The sequence below is a fragment of the Zophobas morio genome, unplaced genomic scaffold (assembly GCF_036711695.1).
Source record: "Zophobas morio isolate AGI-343-1 ecotype UQ-CSIRO unplaced genomic scaffold, CSIRO_AGI_Zmor_V1 ptg000304l, whole genome shotgun sequence".
Lineage (NCBI taxonomy): Eukaryota > Metazoa > Arthropoda > Insecta > Coleoptera > Tenebrionidae > Zophobas > Zophobas morio.
Window position 1 is genome coordinate 280,025 of NW_026972408.1, and position 24,730 is coordinate 304,754.

Consider the following 24,730-nt stretch of genomic DNA (forward strand, 5'->3'; position numbering starts at 1 on the left):
AACTTTTAAATCATGTTTAATATTACAGAAATATTATTTACGCTAATTTTTTCCTGAAGGTAATTATTTTTAATACTAACTATTATTCTGCAGCCTAAATCTCACTTTAGCCAAGTTAAGTAATCTAAATCCTATTTAAACTGTAATTTTCTCAAGTTTTTGTTATATAGTAAATAATTTGAAGGTTAAGTTTATTTGACATTCTATTATTATTTTTTTAAAAACTTTTTCACAAATATTATAAATACGGGATTTTTAGAAAGAAAATTGCTATATTTATTACTTAATGCACTTCGTTGAACACGATTTAATAAAAATTTATATAAAGTTTTATTAAAACTACTACTTTTCTTTTGGTCACTTTTGAATAGTTTTTGTCTTCTTCCATGTTTATCTTATTAATAGACATACTTATAGTCATTATTAGTATTACTGATTTTGCTTTTACTTTCTCATTTTTAAAAGAATGCTGATATATTAAGTTTAAATTTAAAAACATGTTTATAAAAAATTTATTTTTAACTTAGCTTATCTACTGCGTACACTCAATACCCGTGCTGTTGACTTGAAAAAGTACTTGTTACAGTTCAAAAATTTAAATCCTCTTCTTTGAGATTATCTAATAATTTTTTTGAGTTTTTTTTTACGAGAAAAGATCACTATTTTAATTTATTAACGGTACGCTTAGCAATATTCATTGTGCTTATATATACTACTCAGTAAATCTTTTCACCTAAATAATACCAACAAACACCCGATCGTGCAATGCTATATAGTTATATTAAATGTTTTTTCTAAATACCTTTTAACAAAAAATTAAGATTTTTTAAAATACCAATAATGTAAGTTAAAGTTAAAATGAAGTTAATAAAAAAAATTGTCAGGTTGAATAGAAATTTTAATAACTTTCATCTTTCTGTTTTACAAGGTATGAAAAGTTAACCGCAATAAAATCAATTTTATATAGTGAAAATTAGTAGAAGAGCGAGTTATTATAGTTGTTTTTGCTAATAACTTTATACAAAGTCTATAGAAATTAAATAACTATATAAAAAAAAAAAACTATATAAAAAAATAAAAAAAAGTAAAGCGTTTTTTTATTATTATTGTTTCTCTACGTTGAATTCGTTGTTGCACTAAACAACGTTTAAGGTAGGATGCCATTGACCTTGAACGGAAAAAACGTTTCGCGTTTGTCTAAAAGGAAAAAAAAATTAAAAAAATTTATTAAATAACCACAATATGTATAAAATTTAATGGTTAAATTTTATAACAACCTGTATTAAACAAAACAATTTACTTTTAAAATAAAATATTTAAAATAGCATACTTCGGTTTGGTGTAAGGCTGGTAGAGCAGCCCGCTGGAGTTCCGAAGGAGCATAATTTGCTTCTCGACTTTTTCCATTGTCATGTTACTCAATGAAGTTGGTTTCTTTCTCCCGCAAACTAAAGTAAACGTTTGCTTATAAAAATAGTAACCCTTAAGAGAAAGAAAAATATGTACTATATTCTGCTACTGCGTAAGGATGATTTTTAATTCTTACTTCTATGGAAATTTGTGGATTCTTATTTGCGAATGCCACAATCTTTGAATTAATAAACTCCCTACATAAAGTAAGAAAATAAACTAAGAGGTATAACTATTCCATATTAAAACCTTGTTCCTAAACTACTGTCGCTTTTAGGAGAATAGTAGATAGTTAGTTTAACACATTGAGAAATATATTTATTAACAGCCTGAAACGCACCTTCAAGGCCAACAAAGCCCTGAACTTTAAAAATGGTGAACCCACTGAAGCTCATATTTTACTAGGCCCATAGTTAGTAGTAAAGAGACTTCCATTAAAAACTTTATTATTATTTATATTTGGCATTTCCTGGCGATCGATCTTAACAAGTTCGAATACACGAGCTTTTAAACAGGTTTTTAGTTGTCCACGAGTACAAGTAAAATTCTTATCTTAAAATGTTTCACGTTCAACTTAGACCCCCCAATTTTGCCTTTAACCCTTATGCTAAAAGTGCACCGCCCACAACTTGTAAGTGAGTTCATCCGCTAAAAGGCGCTCAGCTTGTCCAGCTATCCGTTCATAGAGGGCCAAATACCACTTAATAAAATCAAGATACTGATCAAATGACTTTTGGGTCAAATGACTTTTGGGCTAATCGGCTAGTCTTTGAAGCTGGAGTAAACCTTCTTACTATTAAAAGAGTTAGTGCTCAGGCTTTGCATACTTTTAAAGATCTACTTGTGATTAAGCGATACTCAAAAACATTAAAAAATAACAATCACCTTGTCGTTTGGTTTTAATAACTATGATGTTTTACTTAGCTAGCCAAAATTAACGACTAAAATCTAAAACAACTTGGCATTATTTCGAAGGATTGTGGTTAGCAGCTCAATTTGTAGTTCGTGGTGAAGTGTATTACGCCGCACAAAAGGCAAGTTTGTTAAAAGCGTAGCAGTTTTTTTTGTCGCACTTGAAGCAGGGACCTTGATGCCGATAAATCGTAGGCCCAGGCTAAAGATGCATATGTCATAACCGGCCCCAATGCACAGCACATAAATCCTTTGCTCAATCAGCAACGAAAGTTTACTTCTGCTGCATAATAGAGAATATAGCATCTGGGTCGCTTCCTTGGACCTTCGCCGTCACTAATCTACGTGTTGACGCCACGAGAGCTTAGAATCTATAATGACTCCCAGATATTTTACCTGAGAACAACACGGAATTTCCTTGCCTTTAAGTTAAGGGAGTCGGAAGTGCATGGCGATTCTTCGTTATAAGAAGCGCCCTGCTCTTTGCTGCATTAATGAAGAGGCCCTATTGATGATACCAGCTAGCAAGCGCGTCGAGGTGAAATTGTAAGTGCTGATAAAGTAAACGGGGAGACTTTGACGAAGAATAAATCATCGAGTCATCGGCGAAATTGGCGACCCGCGTGTGAGGGTGAAGTGCGTTACTCATTTTTGAAGGTGTTGTTGCAAACTCCAATGCTTCAAAGTAGCTTGTTAGGTCATACTTGCAGTGCTGTTCCAGGATGCCTACAGAGGTAAGGTGTAGGTGTAGTCACTATAAGTCATATATAACACGATAGCTTTTTGTTACAGGTGTTTATATTATTTTTCATAAAGGATTCCAATAGCTTCGGTGTGCATAGAGTGTTCGGGCGCTTTATTATCAGTGTTTGACTTATAACATTGTAAACTACGCCCGAAGTGCCTCGCGTCAACTTATCCTTGCCTTCCACTATATCCCAGGTTAGTGTAGCGTACCGAAAGTCTTTTCGTAAGGTAGAAAACACTAAGAACTGTGGCGATGCCCGTTAAATAATAGGGAAGGCGGAGTTTGAAAAGGAATTTTGGTAAAAGGCGATTGAAATGCACTTCCAGTGTATCTTTTTCTCTTTGAATTTTAAGTGAACGTTAAGGTTCCGTTTAATAACTTCAAGCACGATTTTAAACCTTATAATTGAAAAAAAAAAGAGCGCAAGTTATAAGTCAAATTAGTAACTTAACCTTTTTTGGTATTATAAAGGTTAACAGTAATAACTGGTTATATATATTTATTTTAACTTTTTGTTAGTTTCTTTCAGCTTTCAAGCTTTTTTTATTATATTATATCTAAACTCATATATGTATATATACATACTGACGACATAAGCATCATAACCATCCTCTGTTAACCACTATTTAATTATTTTCAAAAAAAGGCTATTAAGCGAAATTAGTAAGAGTTATGGTTTCTGTAAAATCAAAGATTATTATAAAGCAGGTATAAAACTTCTCCAGCTAAAATTTTATAAAAAATTATTTTTAAATGTTATCAAAAGTACAAAGTAAAAAAATATAATACAATAATTCACCAAGTTTATTATGCGCAACGATATAAAAATTAAAAATAATTGCTTAAAAATCGTCATCGCTTCCGAATAAGCCGCCCGCACCAAGATCAATATCAGATTCTTCCTTTTCAACAGGTTCTTCCTCGTTTCCGGCTGTTCTCAACTCTTCTTGAGAAGCAGAAATCACGCCTGCTGAAACATTAGCTCTCTGGGTAGCAAGCATTTGCTTCACACGCTCGGCAGCGTCAAAAGTTATGTCCGTGGCAAGCGCCACGGCCAAAAGATTTTTAAACCCATTAATAATGGAATGGGGAATGGAAGCAGCAGTGGGATAGCCTATAGCCAAAGAGACACTGGCAACAGCTGAAACTGCTCTAGAGAATTTAGCAAGAAGCTCCTCCTTTGTTATGTCCAAGATAGAGGCCGGATAAATCAAGCCATCCTCAAACACCAGAACTACTTTTAAGCCGTAAGAAAAAGGAAATATGTTCATTTTGTTCAACAAATCGGCTTGTGAGGCGTTGACTTTATCGCCAACCGTAAGAAGATGGACGTCTGAAATGATCTCAATAATCCCTCTAGCAATTTTGGTGGCGATATTTAACGCTTGAAAAAAGGAAGTCTTCTCCGGAGGCATTCCGGTAGGACCAGCAGGTATAGTGACGTCACACTGCGCTATCGCACCAGCTCGCGCAGGAGCAGGTAGTTTATTTTCTACAAGAATGTCTCTAATAGCGTTTAAAGAGTCGTTGGTAAATACAAATCCGATGTTACCTAACAGTAATACAATAACGGAACAAAAACATAAAAAACATAAAAAATACTCACCACGTATATGAGGAATAAGTTTTTCATAGTGAGGAAACTCAGAGATCATAGTTCCGAGTATCTTGCGAATAAGTGTATTTTTCCCCATAAGAATAGAGGCTCTACCCCGAAGCGACTTTCGGACTTGGGCAAGCTGTTTTGAACGGACATTGTCAGCATTAACAATAAGAACCCTAGAGTAGCTGGTTACGGCTGAAATAAACCTAAATAAAAAAAAGTTATTAAAAATAGAAAAAATTAATATTTAGATAAACAAAACTTACCTATCAAAGTACTCAGATTTTCTCTCTTTTTTAGATCGTTCCACCTTCACCATCACGTGCTGAGGGCCTTTTATAAAAGTTTAAGGGCTCTAGATATAAAAAGAAAATAGTTTACAAAATCGCAAACAGTATAAAATTCAAAACTGCTCTACACAAGAGTAAGAGAGTCTAGCAATTAATAGGTAAAAAAGCACAGGACCCAAGAAAAGAAGAAGTAGGGAGTGTCTACAGAGGGATGTTGATATTATTTATATCCACGAGATTATTAGAATTTTTGAACGTTTTTTATGCACGAGGCAAGTTTACGCGGGAGTTTAATTTTCCATACTAGCTGCCCGTCCCAGGAAGTTTCTGTTAACTTTATTTGTACTTTTCCTTTTTTTTTTATCGTCTGTTCACCACTGTTACACGTATTCGAAAATTTAAAATATAAAGTTTGTAAATTTAAGTTAAGATTACTTTTCTACTTTTAAAATATTAATAGAGTTAGTAAACAGAATTAAATTGAAGGCATTAGACTTACAATATAGTAGCTAAGTTGTATCCACTGACAAACTTTATCTTTTTTTATATGCTAAAACTTGCGTTGAGAAAGTGTACATTTAAGTGGAATAACTGGTGCAGTCCTTAAAGAAATCATAACGCTCTACATTTTTTATAAAAGGTATAGGAAATATAAAATGACCGTTTCTAGAGGCTTATGCACGGGAAAGGTAAGAAGGATTTAAAAGTGTAAGCTACCAAAACTTTATAACTTAGAGAAGAAACAAAGCTTTACAAGTTAAAAATAAAATTTTTTAACTATATCGTTTAATATATTTTTAATATGAGGGAACTTATATATGCGGGGTTCTAAACTACTTATTAATCACTTAATATATATATATTAATTGTAATTATTTTTACTATGGTGAAGGAATAGTGACATTAAGCTTTAAATATAAAAAGTGGTGGATTTTATGCAAAGAATTACTTTTAACTGAATAAAAGGACCACAACTTTTGGTGTAAAACATTTCTTCTGTTTACTTTAAAAAAAGTTCCTCCTTTTTTATTGGCCTCAAACGCTTAATAGACCGCCGTAAACAATTAATAGATAATAGTTATCGTTGTTATAGTCGTCGTTAACGGACGATAGATTTAAAGGGTTTTTTGCTTCCTTAAGGAAATCATATATCCTTTATCATAGTGAGAAAACTAGCAGAATCACCAATTAATGTAGCTGAAATATTATCTGTGTATGGTGTGCTTTTAAACACAATTATAAAAAAATTATGATCTATAAATTGTAAAATATGTACGCTGGATTCTAGCTTTAAGCAAAAGCAATGAACTCTTTGGGCTGAATATGAAATTATATTTTCTTAAAATAAAAAAATATGCTTAACGAAACCAACTTTCTTTAACTTTAGTTTGATACCATTATTGAACAGTGTGGGAAAATGTTACGACCATGAAGAAAACGTATGAAGAGAAGATTTATTGTTCTAAACGGATTTCCAGGTGCTCGAGCGCGTTAACAACCCCGAATTCACGAGCTCGCAAACAGGTTTTTAGCCTCCACGAGTAAAAGTTGTCCTTTAACGTTCGGTACAAACCCATTACATAGCATTCAACCGTCATGCTAAAAGTGCACCGCCCCACACTTGTAATTGAGTTCATCCGCTAAAATGCGATTAGCTTGCCCAACTGTCCGTTCGTAGAAGGCGACCGCATCATATTTAAAGATGGTGGTTAGCAGCTCAACCTGTATACCCGTGGTAAAGTGTTTCATTGCGCATTTAAAACCACGCCTTTGTTATAAGACTAGCAGTTAATTTTGTCGCACATGAAACGAGGACGTTTATATACAACATTTCTAATTAAAATTGTAATTATTTATAGCTTATAATATCGTAATTCTGCTTTTGCTGTGGTCTCTCATTGTAAATCAATTGCAGTGCAGAAGCGGCCTTTTCCTAGCAAAAATTTGTCTCATTGTTTGCCATAAAAATATCATGCAAGGTTAGATAAACATATATTTTGACGGACACTCCAGTTATGTATTCCTATGCCAACCTGCCCTGTTTAAAAAAAAAAAAGAAGAGAGTTTATAAAAGAGCCCATTTTACCAACTTTATAAATGAGCTGTGCTAAAATGTTGGTTTCCTTTTTTAGCAAAATGTTTAACTTAATCAAGAACTTCAGGATATATTTAGTTATCTATTGTGTATCTTTTTAACAATGTACAAATTTTAGTTGTAAAATTACTGATTATTAATCTAGACCCCGGATCTTAAAATTATTTGAACTTGTCCTACTAAAAAGAAATAATCCGTTTTCTCAGTTTCATAATTTTGTCATTATAGCATAAAATACTTTTCGTCAAAAAATTATATTAAATCATTGATAATTCATTATTTTGCATTTTAAGTATTCAATTGCTGTCATGAAATATTTATAAATTTATTAAATAGACTTCTTATAATATTAAAGTTAAATTTAGTAAATAACTTAATATTTTTTTCATATGCTAAATACGAAGCATTAAATCTCAAATTTACTGTAAACTCGCAGACAAAGTTCTAAAATAAATTAGCAAGTCAAAAGGTTTTTTTTAAACTTTTGTTAAAGTAATATAGATAGGAAAATAATTAATAAGTTTGTTTACTATAACCAAGAATTTAAAAGTACTAATTTCTTAGTTGCAATGTATACACGTTACTTTGAGAATAGTTTTAGGCAATATCACCACATATTACTCAAAAAACTTAAACAGTGAAGTTAGTGTTAGGTGACGTAGACCATTGCTTCAAAGTTCCAGATTAAAATGCTTAGAAACATCAATAATATGCTAAAAGTTTACTATAAGAAGCGTTTGTTCACGTTTTAAAAAATTTAATGTTGGTGTACATCAGTTTTAAAATTTGATTTACAGAAAAAAAAAAGCATAAGGTTTATCAAAATAAGGATAGTCGTGAGAAAAGTGTCTTTTTTTACGTAAAATTTTTTATTTTCTATTGTGCTTAACAGTAAAAAATTCTTTTTATGGTCCTTAGCTTTCAAAAGTTTAACGTTTGAAAAGGTCAAGGTATTAGTTGTTGCCAATAAACAGCCCCCTGACATATTAGTAACGACTGCATTAAGTGGAAGTTAAAATCTCGGTTTGGTTGGGTAACTAATGCCCAATAAGCGTTTAATAAGAGGAGTTCTTTGGTATTTTTGTACCCAATAAGTTTTTATTTTGACCAGACAAAATTCTAAAAATGGAAATTAATTAAAGTATAAATAGTTATTCTACGGGTCTGTGGAGTCCTTTGGTCTGCCGTTGTGCGTTTCTGGAAGGCCGGGTTTTTTCTTTTTGGGCTTTGTGTGTGCACTTAGTATTAGCTTCTCGGGGTTTATTAGTTGTGGCGGTACTGTGGTTTTCGTTATTTCGTTATTTACAGTCAGTGCTTTTAAGTTATAAGATTTTAAATTACAACAAGTTGCGCAGAATTGGGGACATAAAGAACTTAATTTTTTTTTAAAAAAGTACTCTTTATACATTAAAAATTTTTTGGGTTACTTTTGTGCTATCAATATTTTTTGGTTTTTTAGATGCCCAGCTGACCTTTTAATTATATTGAGGCATTTCTGTTTAAGGTATCGTTTTAGTGACTTTTTCTTGTATGTTACCGCACCTACATTTTGTAAACTTTAACACTTTTAAATATTAAGTGGATTAAATTTTATAGCTTCAATTGTTTAATAATGGTTCCTTTGCATAGAAATGGTTATGGGGTCTACTCTCGAACTTCCCCTGGAAGAGGGATTCGCGCTTTTCGCGGTGCCTTGTTAGTCAATGGCCATCCCTTTAGTACATCTACTGATAGAAGAAACAAACATTTTTATAAAAACAGAGGCTCATCCGCGCTACGGGGTAGCAACTTGCGCAGTATACGCAAAGGGGCCTGGTATGGAGGAAAGCAGAGTACTTACCATAAGTTTTTACATCCTGGAAAGAGAAATAATATTGGCAGAGCCCGTTTTAGGGGCGGACTTGAGAAGTCTACTAAAGTCTGTAGCCCTGTAAACGGCGAACGCAGCCCATCCGGCGAGAATCCCGCCAATAACGGCGATGTTTCTTTTAACGTGAATTTTGGTGTTTCCAGCAGTCTAAATTACGCTTATGAATCGGATGCGGACGAGTCGGTGACAAGAGATTTTTATGACGATTTGGAATCTAATATGAAGCGAACTAAGACGCGAAGAGGGTTTTTATATGTTTTATTTTTTATTTTAAAAAAATAAGATTAAAAAGTTTACGTTGAAATTTTCTTTTATTTATATATTATACTCATTTTGTTATTTTGCAAATTGTTTGGTTTATTTATTGCTTCTTGCTATTATTCTAATTCTTTTTATTTACATTAACTTTTTTATAAATTTAATTAATTTTTTATTTATTTTACCTTTTTTTAAGTTTTTTTTCTCATCTAATTCGTAGGTTAAGATCCAGAGGAATGAAATTTAAGCCCTATTCTCAAATGTCTTTTGAGGAGCTGAAGGACAGATATCTCCGCGAGCAAGAAAAAGCCACTGCGGTGTTAAATTATGAAATCAAAGCTCAAGAAGGTTCTTATACTAAACGGTATAAAGGGAAAAAAAGTGGTGCAGTCTGCCCACGTGCTCCAAAGAACACTACTCAGGTGTGAATTTATAATAATAATAGTAATAGTGATAATATTATAAATAATAATAATTCTTATGACTAACTAAACTTTATAAAGTTTTTGATTCACGAGTTTGGCATTCGGGATGAAAAAAGTCACGCTCTTAAAGAACAGCGAAGGCTAATACGCAGGAAGCAACTTTTGGCTCAGCATGGCGAAAACTACCACAATGGTGAGCTGACCCCCTATGGCTTTGAGGTTGATGATTTTGAGAAGATGCTACGGGAAAGTCCCCCCGAAACCGAGCCCGCAGCGGAGCGCAGTGCGGTTCTGCCTTGTGCCAGTAACCTGACACCTGAAGTACCCAAACTTGTCTTTAATCCCGCCACGCCGTACGGCTTTGAATGGAGCAGCCAAAGAGAAGCTTCTGGCGAAGGTGCTGCTCCCGACAGCGAGACAAACAATTCTGTTGATCTTGAAAGTGTTCTTATGGCGGAGACTATTGAGAAAAAAAACATTGAAAACCTAGAAAAAAATGTCTTAGTCAATCTTGTGGTTCAGCTTCGTGAAAAATTGGAAAAGGAAAAACAGTCAAACTTGAGTTGTTGATTTCTTATGACCCTTAAAAGTTAAATATTAAAATTGTTTTGAGGATTTTATTGGGAAAAAGAACGAGTCCCAAAAATAACAAGAAAATACGTGGAATCAAGTTTTCTCCGTAATTTAGACTTTACTCTGGAAGTATAGTCTCTCTTTTAATTATAAGTAAATTTTATTTTAATTTTTTTTACTCTAATAAAGTGTTAATAAAATATAAAAAGCTTTTTTTATATTAAAAGGGATTTTATGATATAATTTAGTTTTACTTGTGTAACTTTTAATTGGAATATATTTATAAATTATTCAAGAACACTTAAATTATATGTTGGAATAGTTAAGAGAAATTTATAAGTTTTTGTCATTCAACTGGTTCATTTATTACTAATAAACAACTGTACAACCCTTAAAAGTTGAGGATTATTTTTTTTCGTGGAAACTTATCTAAAATTTTTAATAAAATTTTAAATTTTATGTTTGCACCTTTTTTTTTTTAATTTTGTTTTTTTGAGGTTCTTGGTGCAAAGATGGAAATTTGTCGTTTTTTTTTTAATGCTTATAATTAGACAATTATTTTTCTAGTTAAAAATTTTAATGTGCACGCTAGCACTAAGATGAGGGTGAATGCTTTTATACTTTTTATTAGTTTTTTTGTACTGTAAATTAACCTTGTAATCGTTTTGAGGTTATGGAATCGCGTTTGAAATTATTGCTTTTTTAAAAAAAGTATATTTTTTACTTTAAAGCCTATAAGGATTTTAAAAGGACCTTTATCCGATTTTTAAAAAAAGAAATTTTACTTCGGAGTTACTTATGTAAGTACTTATGTTTTTTATAAAAACTAAAACACCCGAGTGGAGAACAACTTTTTTTTACAGGAAAAACCAGGCTTTTTTTAAAAGGGTTTGCAGTCTGTTACTAAATAATTAATAACATTAATAAAAATTATATAAGTTCAATTATTATAGAGTATCTTTTATTTTACAAATGTTTATTAACTACTCAAATTTTCTTAAACGGGACTGTAAATCAAACGACGAACCCGTTTTTTTAGGCTCATTTTCCTCTTTACGCTTGAAGAGGGATAAGAATAAGTGTTTGTACTTTATCGGCTTCCAGATCTATTATTTATGAAGTTTTCTTGGAAAAGTTTATTGACAAAACTATAATCATTAATTTGTTTCATACTATATTCCGTATTATGGTAATAAATTTTTCATTATGAATGGTTTTTTATAATTTTGGCTTGAAAATCTTAAGGAAGAGTTTGTTCTTCATAGACGGGGGGATTATATTTATTCTTGTATGCTTTATAGGTCTTATCCTTGGCAACTATCTTTATATTGTGAAGTTAACAACCATTACTATATAAAGATGAATTATATTAAAGTAAAACGCTAAAAAGGTTTTTGTTAATAGCAGCCAAAATATAGTTATTCTTCAAAGATGGTATAAAATTTGTGATTAAGTTTGTGTTTGGTTTTTTTTATAAAAAGATATATTTTATAATTCTAGACATCTAACCTTTCATGGAAAAAATAAGTAGTTCACTTTTTTAAAATAAGTCACGCTAACTTTATAAAGGTTTTAATTACTAAATGCTTAAGTTAAGATATTAAACAAAGATACTAAAATAAAGATGGTGTTTAGTAATCTAATTTTAAAAAAACTATTATTTAAGCTATGTTTAAAAAATACTATAATTTGATGAAAGAAACAAGTTGTACACAAAAAGTTTTTCAGATGGGTTGAAAGAAAGCTTTATCCTTACAGAGTTGTATAATCATCCCTGCTACGTTTAATTTTTTTCTTTAAAACTTCTCGTTTTAATATACAGAAATATTAAAAGGTTATAATGAAAACAATATTATTAGGTTACATATAATATTTCCCAAAATTTTAGTGGTATCTTAGTAAATAAAAATTTATGAATGCTTAACGTATTCTTATGGGTAAGCTTTGTATTTGTATTTCAAGTAGTTTTTATCTTTAATTCCCTTCAACTATAACTAAAAGACTTAATATGCTTAAAAATTATAACCGAGCAATATAAGGTTTTACGAAAAGGAAAAGTGTATTATTTTAAAGATGACTTAAAATCCGGCTATAACGCTAAAAACACTTGTAAGTAGTTTTTTTAAGTAAAAATTTTTTTGGGGAACTACTTATTTTCTAACATTGTCCTTATATTTTTATCTCTAAGCAGCCGTATCTTCTGTGTAACTGAGCAGTATTTTAATTTTTTTAACGGAATTAAATAAGTTATTGATTGCGTTTTGCAAATTAATAAAAAATAATTTGTTATTTAATTGTGAGAAAATTTTAAGATTTTAAAATGGTTAGAGGCTATAACGCTCAAGGCGCTTGTAAGCAGCTGGAGGTGGTTGAAGTACTTTACTCTGGAAAGCTGCTTTATTTCTAGGACCGTTAATTTATTTGATACAAAGATGCGTCTTTTATATATCTGAGCGGTGTATAACTTTTCCATCAGAACTAAATAAATTCTCAATGGTTTTGCAAATTAACAGAAAACAAAATTCGGTATTTAGGAGTGAGGAGGTTGACGATTTAGAAATATGTCCGAAGTGTTCCAGGTTATAGCCATCGTTTTACCAAGTTGTTCGCAACCGACAATAAAATATTTACTTTGATAATCTTTTTTTTTTAAGGTAATAAAGCCGATCACATATCTATTTTTTATATTTCAATCTTTTTTTAGAGACAAATCTCTCGATGTTGAGATTCTAGTCGGGCCTTGTGGCCATAAACTCTGCCGAATTTGTGTTAACAAACTTTATTTACTTAACACTGATGTCCTGTGCCAATTCCCTTCTTGCAAGAAGAAATTAAAGAAACAGGACTACAAAATTCAATTTTTCAATGACCTTGAGGTTCACAAAGAGGTACTATGCGAAACGTTTAGCAGCTTTTTTTAATAATTAGAGATTTCATATTTTTTTTATAATCAACATAGGGTCGGTCACATTATGTTAATAATTTAAATCCTTTACAAAAAGTAAATAATACTTTTTTAATTCAATAATTTACATCTCTCAAATTAATTATTATTTGGAGGAAATAAAATTATATAAAAAAGGGAAAAGACTTGCCGATCGTAAATATATTAATCGAATATTAAATTTATACTGTTAAACTTTTTATTATAGATATTTATTATGCAATTAAACTTCTAAATTTTAATTATTTATTTAAATAGATATAAATTTAGTAAAAATGTTTATATATTCTGCACTTCTAAAATTATTTACTCATAAAATTGATTACTTTATTAATTATGAAGTTTGGTATTATCTTGGAAATCTTGAAAGTATGAAACGAAATTTATTATAATTTATATTTTTCTTTTTTTTTTTCCCTTAAATTATTTTGCGAACTTCTTTTTTTAAAAGTTTTAAATTTTTTTTAAGTTTCTGAAAGTAAATTTTTATCATTTTTTAATTAATAAACCTACTATTTTCATTTAAAATTTGTTTATAAACTTTTTGTATATTAAGTTAAAAAAGTTAATTTTTTATATTAAATTTTAAAAATATGAGTTTTCATATTTGTATTTACTTTTAATTTTTTAAGAATTATAAAAATAAATTTATTTTTTAAAAATGTTAAATTAGTAAGTTTTGTTGTAAGCAAAACTTTATTTTTTTAAGAAAAACATTAAAATTTTTTATAATTTAGACAACTGTTTCATGTATTTATAATCTCTCAAATTATTTAAATTTTCAATATTTTAATTTTAAATAATTTAAAATTAAATTTTTTTTATTACAATTTAGTTCTTATAATATTATATAAAGTTTAATAAAATTTATATTAATACTTACTAATAACTATAAGAATTTTATAATTTAAAATTTTTTTTTTAATTTTTGATAAAATACTATTTTCTTTAAACTTTTTTTTTGCCCAACCATTTATTTAAAAACATCTATTGGTTGTTCGGTGTGTAGTGTTTGTTATTCGCGCGCTTCCTGATTCCACATTTTCCTCCAGTCCAATGAGACTATTATTAAGAGCTGTTTCATTAATTCTTTGCTAGTTCAGAACGTGATTTTTATATTTATTTTTTTGGTCTTTTATAAATATTCATATTTATATTTATTATTTTCGTATTTGTATATTTTTATATAATTTTTTTTAACTTATAATTACTTTTTTTACTAGTTATTATCATCATACTTATATATATATATACTATTATGTATATGCTTATTATTATTTATCAAAACTTCTATTATTGAATGTTGTTATTATATCTAGTTATTATTGCTATACTTATATTTATATATTTATACTATTTCGTATTTACTTATTATTTATATTACTTCTTTTCTTTTATTGCTAGATTTATATATAAAATAGTATAGAATATATACTTTATATATACTAATTATTTTTATTGATTTCATTTATTTTTCTAGTAATCATAACTACACTTATATTTTTATCTGTTATACTATTTTATTTATACTTATTATATTGTTATACATTTTTTATATATGTACACTATTATTGTTTATTATAAGTATTACTTTCTTAGAAACCGTTATTACTATATTTTATTTTTTTATACAATTTTTTTTATTATCGTAATAATTAACAAAAGAAATAAAAGGTTGTGCTTCGTGCTGAAGTAATGAAAATATACAATAAACCAAGAGAATCCTTTCCGCCGGACGCAAATGGTCTGCGTCAATATAATGATTATCTTGAAAATATTGAAAAAATAGTTTTCAATCTTCTTAGCGACGTTGATGTAGAAAAAACTCAAAATGTTCAACTTTTGAAAATATATATTTTTACTTTTTTTTAATAAAATGATATTTTTTTTAGTATATACCTTTATAAATTTATAAATATTTTATATATTCTATAATAAACTCAATCTGTGTTATTTTTATTAATTTTTCTTACATAATTTATAATAAATTACTTTATTATTTTTATATTTTTGACTTCTATAGATTTTTATACTAAAATATTGCTTTTTTATGATATATATAATGAAAAATTTAATTTGTTTTTCTTTTAGAGATTATTTTATATAATAATGATAATTTGCTTTGTTATATTTATATATTTTTTTAACTTTTAAAACTTTTGTGTTTTTATTAGTTACTAATAATTTACTTTTATTCTATATTTCTTTTAAAAAACTTGGTGTTAAACTTTTATACATTTTTATTCTTTGTTATATATTTATTTAACCATATATATATCACCTTTATATACGTTTATATATTAATTTTAAAGTTATCAATAATTACTTTATTATATTTTTTTATAAGGAAACTTAAATTGTTTAACTTTTTATAAACTGTTATATATTTTTTTAAAGTTAATAATTACTTTTCATTTTTTTTTTAAAGAAACGTAAAATGTATAACTTTTTTAAAACTCTAATAATTTACTTAAATATATTTATATTTTATTATAACTTTATATAAACTTTTAGTATTTTTTTTAAAGTTAATAATTTACTTTTTATTTTTTTTAAAAAACTCAAACAGTTTAACTTCTGTAAACTTATATATATATATATTTTTAAGTTAAATTATAATTCATTTTATTACTGTTGAGAAGAAAAGTAAGAATTATTAAAAAATTTTATTAATTTTAAGTTAATAAGTTTTATTTATATATAAAAATGATTTATAAAGCTTATAAGTATATTTTTAATAAAATAAATATTAAAATAAAAATAAACTTTCGTTTTATTATAATAGAAAATATTTCTACTTTTATACATACTCAATCCTAGAAATAAAAACTGTAAGCAAAATAATACTAATAACGTTTTAATAAAACCACTAAAACATAACAAGTAACTGTGAATAGTAAATATCTTAAATCTTTATATATACTTATACCCAATTTTATAAAACTGCTAAATATTTTCATATTAAAAAAGTTATATATATATTTTCTTTATTTTTTTATTAGTACTTTTGTTTATAGGAAGAAACCTTTATTATTTTCTTATATATAAAATTTTTACATAAAAGGAAATTTCAAAATATAAAGAAGAGTTTCAACGCGAAATCCGACTTTACTCTGAAAAATACAATAAAGAAGTAGAAAGAGTGAAAGCTGAGGTAGAAATAATTATAAAAAAAAAAGTTAATAAAATAAGTATTTAAAGCAGTCATAATAATTATTATTATAAAAGTTATACCAATAAATATCAAAATACAGTAATAATATTGAATTCCTTTTTATTTCCACCAATCATATGTCTCTTTGAGCATTAATCACGTGATCAAAAGTTTAAGCAACCATTTTTGTAATCAATATATGAAAGTTATAAGTTTACTATTATGTTTTGAATTTCTTTTAAAAAAACATATGTATAATTACTATATTTTTTATACTTTTTTTACTTTGTTTTTTTGTTTTTTTTTATATATTAATATTATTTTTTTTAGCAAAGTTTTATATAAAAGTTTTTATAAAAAAAGTTTATAATTAAAGAAGTTAAATATGGAAACAATAAAAGTCTAGCATTTTTTATTTGATGCTTGGCTGGTGCGATAAATTTTAAAGAAAAGACATTTTTAAATTTAATTTTAAATTTTTCTCCAAATAATTATAATAATAAATATTACTAATAAGGCACCAATCATCGTTTATTAATTGACCAGTAAAGACAACATGGTTTTTTTTTCTCCAATTTTTTGTATTTCTTTAATAAAATAAGAATTATTACTTTATTTTAGTTGGGTATTTTTTTTTTAATAAATTCGCCAAACTTATTTATTTAGTATGAAAGTTATATATTTTATAGTTTTACATATTTATTATTTTTTTTTATTAAATATAAAAAATAAATGTGTATATATTTTGCTAAATTATATTTTCTACCATTTTTTTTTAAATATATTAAATAATCATTATTTTTTCTATGAAAGTATTCATTACTTATTAATGAAATAAAATATAAATTTTTTATTTAAAATTTTATTGTTAATATTTTTTAATAAAATTCTAAAATATTAATAATAATATAAATTTAATTATGATTAAAGTTTAGTTGAGTCTGATAGTCAACAAGTAAACTTCAAGTTTTTTTTTCCTTTTTTTTTATATTTGTAAAATTTATATTGTTTTCTACAAGTTTTATATCTTTTTTGCTTTTTTTATATTTTTATTAAATTTATATTTTTTCTTTTTTTTTATTAAAAACTTTACATGACCTTTTTAACTTTTTTTATGTAGAATTAATATTTTTTTCTTCTTTCGTTGTTAATTTTAAATAATATCAGGTTGAAAAAGAACAAATAAATGCGCTTCAAAAGGAACAAGAAGAGGTCGATTTTATAAAAGAAAAGATAAAAGAAAACGAAAAGGAAAATGAAGACTTTATTGAGGCCCTTCAGACTGAAAATCTCGGTATTTTTTATTTTTTATAATAGAACTCTTTTTTATTATGAAAATTTTATAAAAATTTTCAAGTATTACCAAAATATGATTATAATAACGTTTTTCTTTAAAGTTGTAAAGTAGGAAAAATATAATAATATATTTATCTTTTTTATATAAAGAAAACTTTATAATAATGACGTATTATTTTATAAAAGTTTAAAGAAGTATTAAATTAAAAAAAAACTTTTAAGTAACATTATAACTTTTTTACTTTGTAAAACTAAAAAAAAAGTTTAAAAAAAAATAATTAAGTATTATTAAATGTTATAATAAAAAATATTAAAATAATAATTTTCTAAAAAGAAACTTTTTTTTACTACTAAAACTTAATAATGATAATTTATTTTGTAGAAGTTTATTAAAAGTTTTAAAAACAACACGATATTATATATATTTAATATACAAAAGTAAATAATATCTAAGTTCTGCTCACGAATGGGTCAATAATAAAGTTTATTACTTTTTTGGATAAATATTTATAATAATAATAACATTCATTTATTAAGAATGCTTATAAACTTTTATACATTTTATTTCATATATATTTTTTTACTTCACTTTAATGTATTTTATTTCTTTTATAGTTTTACTTGATCTTTTTATTTATTTATTATTATATATTAGCTTTTTTATTTTTTCATAATAATTATTAATAGAAGTTAGTTATATATGTAAGATTTATAAGTAAATATTAAATGCTTCTTACGAACAAGTAAAGCTTCAAGTTTAGTTTTTTTATAATTATATATTTATAATGATATATAATAAACTTTAAATGTTAATATTAAATAATATTTATAATATAAAAAATGCAAAATATTATATTTTCTAATATATAAATAAATAATATTAATGTACTGCTTACGAATAAGTAAATCGTGAAGTTTATTACTTTTTTTCATTAAAATATATAATAATAAACATGAAAAATTTTATTTCCCCATATTTTAATTTTAGTAATAATAATATTTACGATAACAATGCATTTAATATATAGAAGTAAATAATGATAACTAAAGTAACTATCTTGTAACTATTAAATAATAATAATATACAATAAATTTATAAAAGTAAAATTGCTTGACAATTTTTATTACTTATAATATTGAATATTTAATATATCAACTAATAATTGTAATATCATTATTTTTTTATTTACATAATAATTATAACAACGATAACAAAAATAATAATAATAGTAATAATCATAATAACAGTAATAATAATAATAATGCTTAAAGGTTCTTTAAAGGAGCGGCTGAAAAACAAAGAAGAACTGAAGCAACGGAAAAAAAAGTCGCAAAATACAGCGATTGGCCAATCCAAATCAGTAAAACTAAAAATTCCCGCCGAAGAATTGGTTTCTTTATTGTTATTACATTCACGACTTTTAATGTATTTTCAAAACTTTTCTTTATCGGCTATTTTTTAAAGTTTGTTTTGTTTACTTGAAAAAGAAAACAACAAATTTCTAATTTTTTTAATAATTATTAGAAATTCTAATTTAAAAATTTTTATTTTGTAAATTTTATATTTTTCATTAAAATATTTTTATATAAATTTTTTTGAATTTAATTATAAACAAAATAAAAAGTAAACAATTTTTTAATTTTTTTTGTTTATAACGAAATATTTTTATTTTTTTATTAAAATAATTTAGAAAAATTTAAGGAGAAATGTTATATAAATAAAAAGTTAATATATTTTATTATTAAAATTAATATTTTTTTGGTTATATAAAAGTTATATTTAATATTTATTATAAAAATTTTTAAAATAAAATATATTTATAAAAATAATTATAATAAAATATAATTTTTAATATTTTTAAAAACTTTAAAAATTTTTACAGAAATGACTTATTACTTCAATTTTGTAAAAAGTTTTTATTAATTATAAATTTGTTTTGTTTTTTTAAAAATTTTTTAGTTTTTTTAATAATTTTTCTTTATGAAAATTTATTATTTTTTATTTACTGAATATTACTATTTTAAAAAATTTTTTAAATGATATATAAATTTTTAATTTTTACAGTATTTTGGTAGTAAGTTATAGTATTCACTTTAGTTTTTTTAAAAAAATATTTGTATTGTAATATTAAAAAAAATAAATTTAATATAAATTTTTATAATCGAATTAGAAATTTATAAAGTTTATCATTAACACAAAAAAATTGAGTTTGATAAAAAAGTTTTACTTATTTTCTTTAATGGATACTACATAAAATTTGCTTTACTATTTTAATTATTGTTATAATCTTTTTTATAAAAAAAATATAAAATAAATAATATTTTAATGAAAAGTAACTTTTTACTTTTTATTATTTATAATTCATAAACTTTTTTGTTATAAAAAAAAATTATTTTATATTAATAATATTTTATACGTAATAAAACTAATATACTATTATATGTTACTGAACTATTTATATACTTATCTATAAATTTATATTTAAAACTTAAATATATGAAATACTTATTTGGCTATGAATTATAGTTGATCGCGGATTTTTACTTTTTATATATCTTTTAAAAAGTTTTTTTTTTATAGAAACTTTTTATAAATAATTAAAATATAAAAAATATATTATAATTAAAATTTCAGTAGAATTAATGCCTATAAAAAAATTTATTATTATTATTTTACATATGAATCTTCAATTTTTTTTTATATTCATTATATTTATAAAAAATAAAAAACGTATTTTTTTTATAAATAATAATACTTGAGAAAATTAGTATGATAAATAAAAATCTTACTAATATTTATACTATAATCTATAACGTAATAGAATTAATATTTGTTTATAAAATTTATTATTTTTATTATTATATTAAATTATAAAACTTTTATCAAACACTTTGAATAAGTAAGAAAGAAATTTTTTTTTTATAAATAATAATAATAAGTCTAATAGAATTATTTTTCCTTGGAAATATAATAATATTATTATTTATAATAATTTTTTTAACACTTTTTTGAAACTTTTTAAATTTTATTATTCATAAATAAATATTTTCCTCAATATTAATAAAAAAAATTAAATTATAAAAAATTTAATACTCTTAAAAATGTGAACTTTTTTGTACTTTTTTTAAACATAAAAAATTTCAAAACAAAGTAAAAAAGAAGATTAATTTTATAAATATTTAATAAAATAAATATTATTATTCTTAGTAACTTTGAATGTTATGTTAATTTTTTTCATAACAAGTTAAAAATATATATTATATAATAATAATATTAAAAAGTCTAATAAAATATAATGTTTACCAGTAAATAATAATATTATTAATCTTTATACTTTTTTAAACAAAATCAAATATTTTATAATCAAAGTAAAAAAGGAATTATATTTTCTAATATAATAATTTTAATATAACAACTTTTATTATTATTAACTTTAATTAAAAAAATATATAAATAATATTAATAATAAATTTAATACGATAAATAAAAAAAATATATTCCTTTTTACTAAGAACTTTTAATACTCTTAATAGTAATATTATAATTTTTTCCTATTAAAATAGTTAAAAAAAATTATTTATTTTTACTTTTATTGAAATTGTATAAAAATAACTTATTTTTACTTTATATTTAATTATTTTTTTAATATAAATAATTTAATTATTAATAAAAACTATTTATTTTTTTTTGTGATTGACAATTTTTTGATGTTTGAGTTTTTAAAAAAATTTAATTAAAAACTTAATCTTTTTTTATTATTATTTTGTAAAAGTTCAGATATATTTATTTAATTCTACTGAATTTATAAATTACTTCTTTCATTTGAAACTTTTTATAGGAAAAAGTTATTCTAAAATTTTTTTTAGTTGTTTATCTATTCTGAACTGGTTTTGTTGTTTTACTGTTTAATTTATATAATTTTATTATTATTTCTTCTAAATAAAAAACTTTTTACTTCTTTTTTCTAAAAATTTAATAATCTTTTATTTTTGATAATCAGGTTTTGTACAGTTACAAGTTCCCTTCATCCAATACGCACGGCCCACCCGTTCCCGATTATGCCTTAATAAAAAATCACTACCAGCCAGCATTCACGGATCTGCTTGACTTGGCGCCTCCTGAACACTCGGTTCCGTGCGGATTCGAAATTGCAAGGCAAATCCAAAGGTTTTTTAACAAGAATTTTTTTATTATTATAAAATTTTAAAAAAAAGATGTAAAGTTTTTTTATGATAATTTATTTATTAAAGCTAATAAAGTTATTATTTCATAATTTTTTGAAAAAGTTTATTTATTTTATTTATAAAATTAAAAAATTTATTATTTTTGCTTAATAATTTGTTAGATATTTATTTTATTAAAACATGTTAATAATATTAATTTATTTATAAAAGTAAATAAAGTTACTTTTTTTAAAAATATACGTTTATTATAATTTATTGAAAAACTTTCTTTGTAAATTTTATATTTTTGATCAAAAATTTAAAATTTATAGTAAAGTTATATTCATATTTTATTGGCACGTGTTAAGTTTAATGAAAATGGATACTAATAAAAGTTACTAAAATTACTTTCATTATATTATAATTTAAATGCCTTTATTATAGAATTTTTTAATTTTTTTAAAGTTTTAAAATTATTACTTTTTTATAAAATCAAAATTTATTAAAAAAATTATTTATTATTTATTGAAACTTGTTAAGTTTAATAAAATTAATTTATATATATAAGCCAAAAAAGTTTTTAATTATGATAATATTTAAAATTTTTATTTTTTTTTAAAGTTACTTAATATTATTTATGAAGTAGTTTAACATTATTTTTAATTAGAATTTTTAATTTTGAAAAAATTATTTTTTTATTTTTTTATTAAAACATGTTACGTTTATTAAAAACAAATAAAAGATTATAAAAAAGTAAAAAAATTCATTTTATTAATTACAAAATATTAAAATTTAAAATTAAAAACTTTTTAAAAAGGTTTATTGGTTTTATATATTTTCTTAAATATATAAAATAGTAGTAATAAAAATATAATTTTTTTTATATAAATTTTATTAAAAAAGTTTAATTTTTAAAATACATGTTATATTTATTAATCATATTTTATTTAAAAGCCAATAAATTTATTAAAATAAATTAGAAACTATTTGTAAAAAAAATTAATTATTTAATTATTAAATTTATACAAATAGTTTTGAGAAATATTAACATTTTCACCGGATGTTTGAGAAAAATATTTAAGTTTAATATAAGTAGTTTATTAATATTAAATAGTAAAGTTATTATTAGTAAAATAATACTTAAAAATCTTTCTTTACTTTTATATGTCCACTAATAATTTTATATAAAATATCATAAAGAATATTATTTTTATTAATAAAGTTGAATATTTTTTAATATAATCCGACGTATTTTTATTTAATTATGCTAATTTTATTATAAAGTTTTTTTTAATTTTTTTTTCGCTATAGTAATTTAGCTAAGAGACTTTATTAAAAGTAAATTATGATTATTACAAAATATACATGTGTTGTAAATATCATTTTTATAATTATATCAAAAATCAGTAGGAATAAAACTTTTTATTATTAATAATAAACAGATCTTTAAGTGAAGCGTTTAATTGCCTATTCTTTAAGCGGTCATAAGAAACGTTTTTAACAGAATTGAATTAAACTGTTATATTATAATTATTAACTTTTATTAATTTTTATTAATAATAAAACTTTTTTTTTGTAATGGTTTTTATTAATCTCGTTAAAAATTTTAAACATTTTGGAGCACTGCCTTATAGAATTTTTTTATCTAGCAATATACCAAAAGCATTAATTAATCTCTATACAAGTATGAAGAGAACATTTAGCGAAATTATTTTTTTATAGTTTATGCGGTATAATTTTAATGAAAAGATACGTAAAAAATTAGGGCTCACGCCCAAAAATTAAAATAATTTTTTTTTAAATAAAACTCCTTTTTGGAAGTCGTAGTACCACGTTGCATCCTACCAACTGATTTTGTGAAAAGTACATGACATAATGGTTAACGAGCTCTGCATTTGCCACGCATTTAAACGACTAAGAAAGAAGAAGAGCCCAAACTATAAATTTCTTGTTTTAATTTTTAATAATTGTAATCAATAATATTAAATTTTCAAATTTGAAAAAATAAAATTATAGTTCATTGAAATTTATACTTTATTATATTATAAAGGGAAAAAGTTAATTCTTTAAGGATAAGTATAAGAAATGGACAAAAATATGGGAATCAAAAACCAAATTGGACATTGGCACTTGACCGTACTGGGGTCAGATGGTATAGTATTACCAACACAATCTGATGTAACACGTGGTGTATAAACGTGACTTTTCGGGGCGTGCTACCTCCTCATGCTTTTCCGAGAGATGCGAGAAGGCTGGGTAATATACTGACTAGGATATAAAGTGAGCTTGGTTACCGCGTGGACTTCCAATTGGTAACTTTATTTATGGTATTAACTCGAAAACTTTTTATAACAAGAGACTTGCGCTGCTAAAGTTCTGCACTAAAACATCCCCGTTGTCCATAAGTAGAGAGTCTTTACTAGACGGCGCGGTTTTGCATAATACGAAGCAGTTCAAGGCTTCCTGTTGTTAGCAATAGTTTATCCCTCTAGTGAACATGTCGGAATTACAATCTCTCTTTGGTAACCGCTTTTGCTTAAGTGAGGCATATGGTTCAACGTTTATATAACTTAAATAATATCATTAGTGGTCATTTTTTAGCAATGATTTAAAACATGCATACTTGTATGAAGCTCAAGATTTTAACAAGATACACAGAAGCTTATTAAAACTCAGAAAAATCATAATTATACTATCAATTAAAAAAAATGTCTCGTCTAATAATGGTAAAAACTTCGGCGGATAAAACTTTGGACGTGAACCGACCTACTGTGATATTGGTGGCTATGTATCAAGAACTTTGAGTTTATTAAGTATGTAATAATATAAAAGAGAAAAATATAAATAGAGGCGAAAAAAACACTACTAGATATAATTTTTAGTAGATGGCAATGGCATGCTATAACACGGAAAACATCACCAACATTAAACTTGCAACCCAATATACAAATATAATAATGAAAACCACAAGACACGATACACAAAAGA

General features: G+C 24.5%; 3 protein-coding genes and 1 long non-coding RNA gene across 4 annotated transcripts; 2 read left to right on the forward strand and 2 right to left on the reverse strand.

Annotated features, from left to right (window-relative positions):
- Nucleotides 1-1,111: 1,111 nt before the first annotated feature.
- On the reverse strand, nt 1,112-1,811 carry LOC135119734 (uncharacterized). Its single transcript, XR_010278351.1, has 4 exons — nt 1,660-1,811; nt 1,507-1,607; nt 1,331-1,448; nt 1,112-1,197 (listed from the first exon to the last, which is right to left on the reverse strand). It is a non-coding gene; the product is annotated as an uncharacterized LOC135119734 (long non-coding RNA).
- A 2,047-nt stretch (nt 1,812-3,858) lies between these two features.
- LOC135119747 (large ribosomal subunit protein uL10-like) lies at nt 3,859-5,046 on the reverse strand. The gene is made up of 3 exons (XM_064044129.1): nt 4,940-5,046; nt 4,677-4,879; nt 3,859-4,622 (listed from the first exon to the last, which is right to left on the reverse strand). Exons 1-3 carry the CDS (start codon nt 4,990-4,992, stop codon nt 3,913-3,915), a joined length of 966 nt encoding a protein of 321 aa, XP_063900199.1. The 5' UTR covers nt 4,993-5,046; the 3' UTR covers nt 3,859-3,912.
- A 3,460-nt stretch (nt 5,047-8,506) lies between these two features.
- Nucleotides 8,507-10,249, forward strand: LOC135119788 (uncharacterized). The gene is made up of 4 exons (XM_064044176.1): nt 8,507-8,562; nt 8,688-9,173; nt 9,407-9,608; nt 9,690-10,249. Exons 2-4 carry the CDS (start codon nt 9,148-9,150, stop codon nt 10,179-10,181), a joined length of 720 nt encoding a protein of 239 aa, XP_063900246.1. The 5' UTR covers nt 8,507-8,562; nt 8,688-9,147; the 3' UTR covers nt 10,182-10,249.
- Nucleotides 10,250-12,654: 2,405 nt separating this feature from the next.
- On the forward strand, nt 12,655-23,230 carry LOC135119756 (CDK-activating kinase assembly factor MAT1-like). The gene is made up of 8 exons (XM_064044137.1): nt 12,655-12,763; nt 12,889-13,072; nt 14,803-14,961; nt 16,193-16,282; nt 17,450-17,576; nt 18,851-18,969; nt 21,580-21,746; nt 23,185-23,230. The coding sequence occupies exons 1-8, from the start codon at nt 12,678-12,680 to the stop codon at nt 23,228-23,230; spliced, it is 978 nt and encodes a 325-aa protein (XP_063900207.1). The 5' UTR covers nt 12,655-12,677.
- The last annotated feature ends 1,500 nt before the right edge of the window (nt 23,231-24,730 follow it).

Bases quoted from the DNA above. Each gene is read 5' to 3' on its own strand.
- LOC135119788 (XM_064044176.1), top strand. From the start codon at position 9,148: ATGAAGCGAACTAAGACGCGAAGAGG. The intron at 9,174-9,406 runs GTTTTTATATGT...TCTAATTCGTAG, and splicing joins CGAACTAAGACGCGAAGAGG to GTTAAGATCCAGAGGAATGA. The intron at 9,609-9,689 runs GTGTGAATTTAT...AACTTTATAAAG, and splicing joins CTCCAAAGAACACTACTCAG to TTTTTGATTCACGAGTTTGG.
- LOC135119756 (XM_064044137.1), top strand. From the start codon at position 12,678: ATGGTTTTGCAAATTAACAGAAAACAAAATTCGGTATTTAGGAGTGAG. The intron at 14,962-16,192 runs GTTCAACTTTTG...TTTACATAAAAG, and splicing joins ATGTAGAAAAAACTCAAAAT to GAAATTTCAAAATATAAAGA. The intron at 17,577-18,850 runs GTATTTTTTATT...TAATGCTTAAAG, and splicing joins CCTTCAGACTGAAAATCTCG to GTTCTTTAAAGGAGCGGCTG.
- LOC135119747 (XM_064044129.1), bottom strand. From the start codon at position 4,992: ATGGTGAAGGTGGAACGATCTAAAAAAGAGAGAAAATCTGAGTACTTT. The intron at 4,880-4,939 runs GTAAGTTTTGTT...TTTTTTATTTAG, and splicing joins AAATCTGAGTACTTTGATAG to GTTTATTTCAGCCGTAACCA. The intron at 4,623-4,676 runs GTGAGTATTTTT...TATTACTGTTAG, and splicing joins ACTTATTCCTCATATACGTG to GTAACATCGGATTTGTATTT.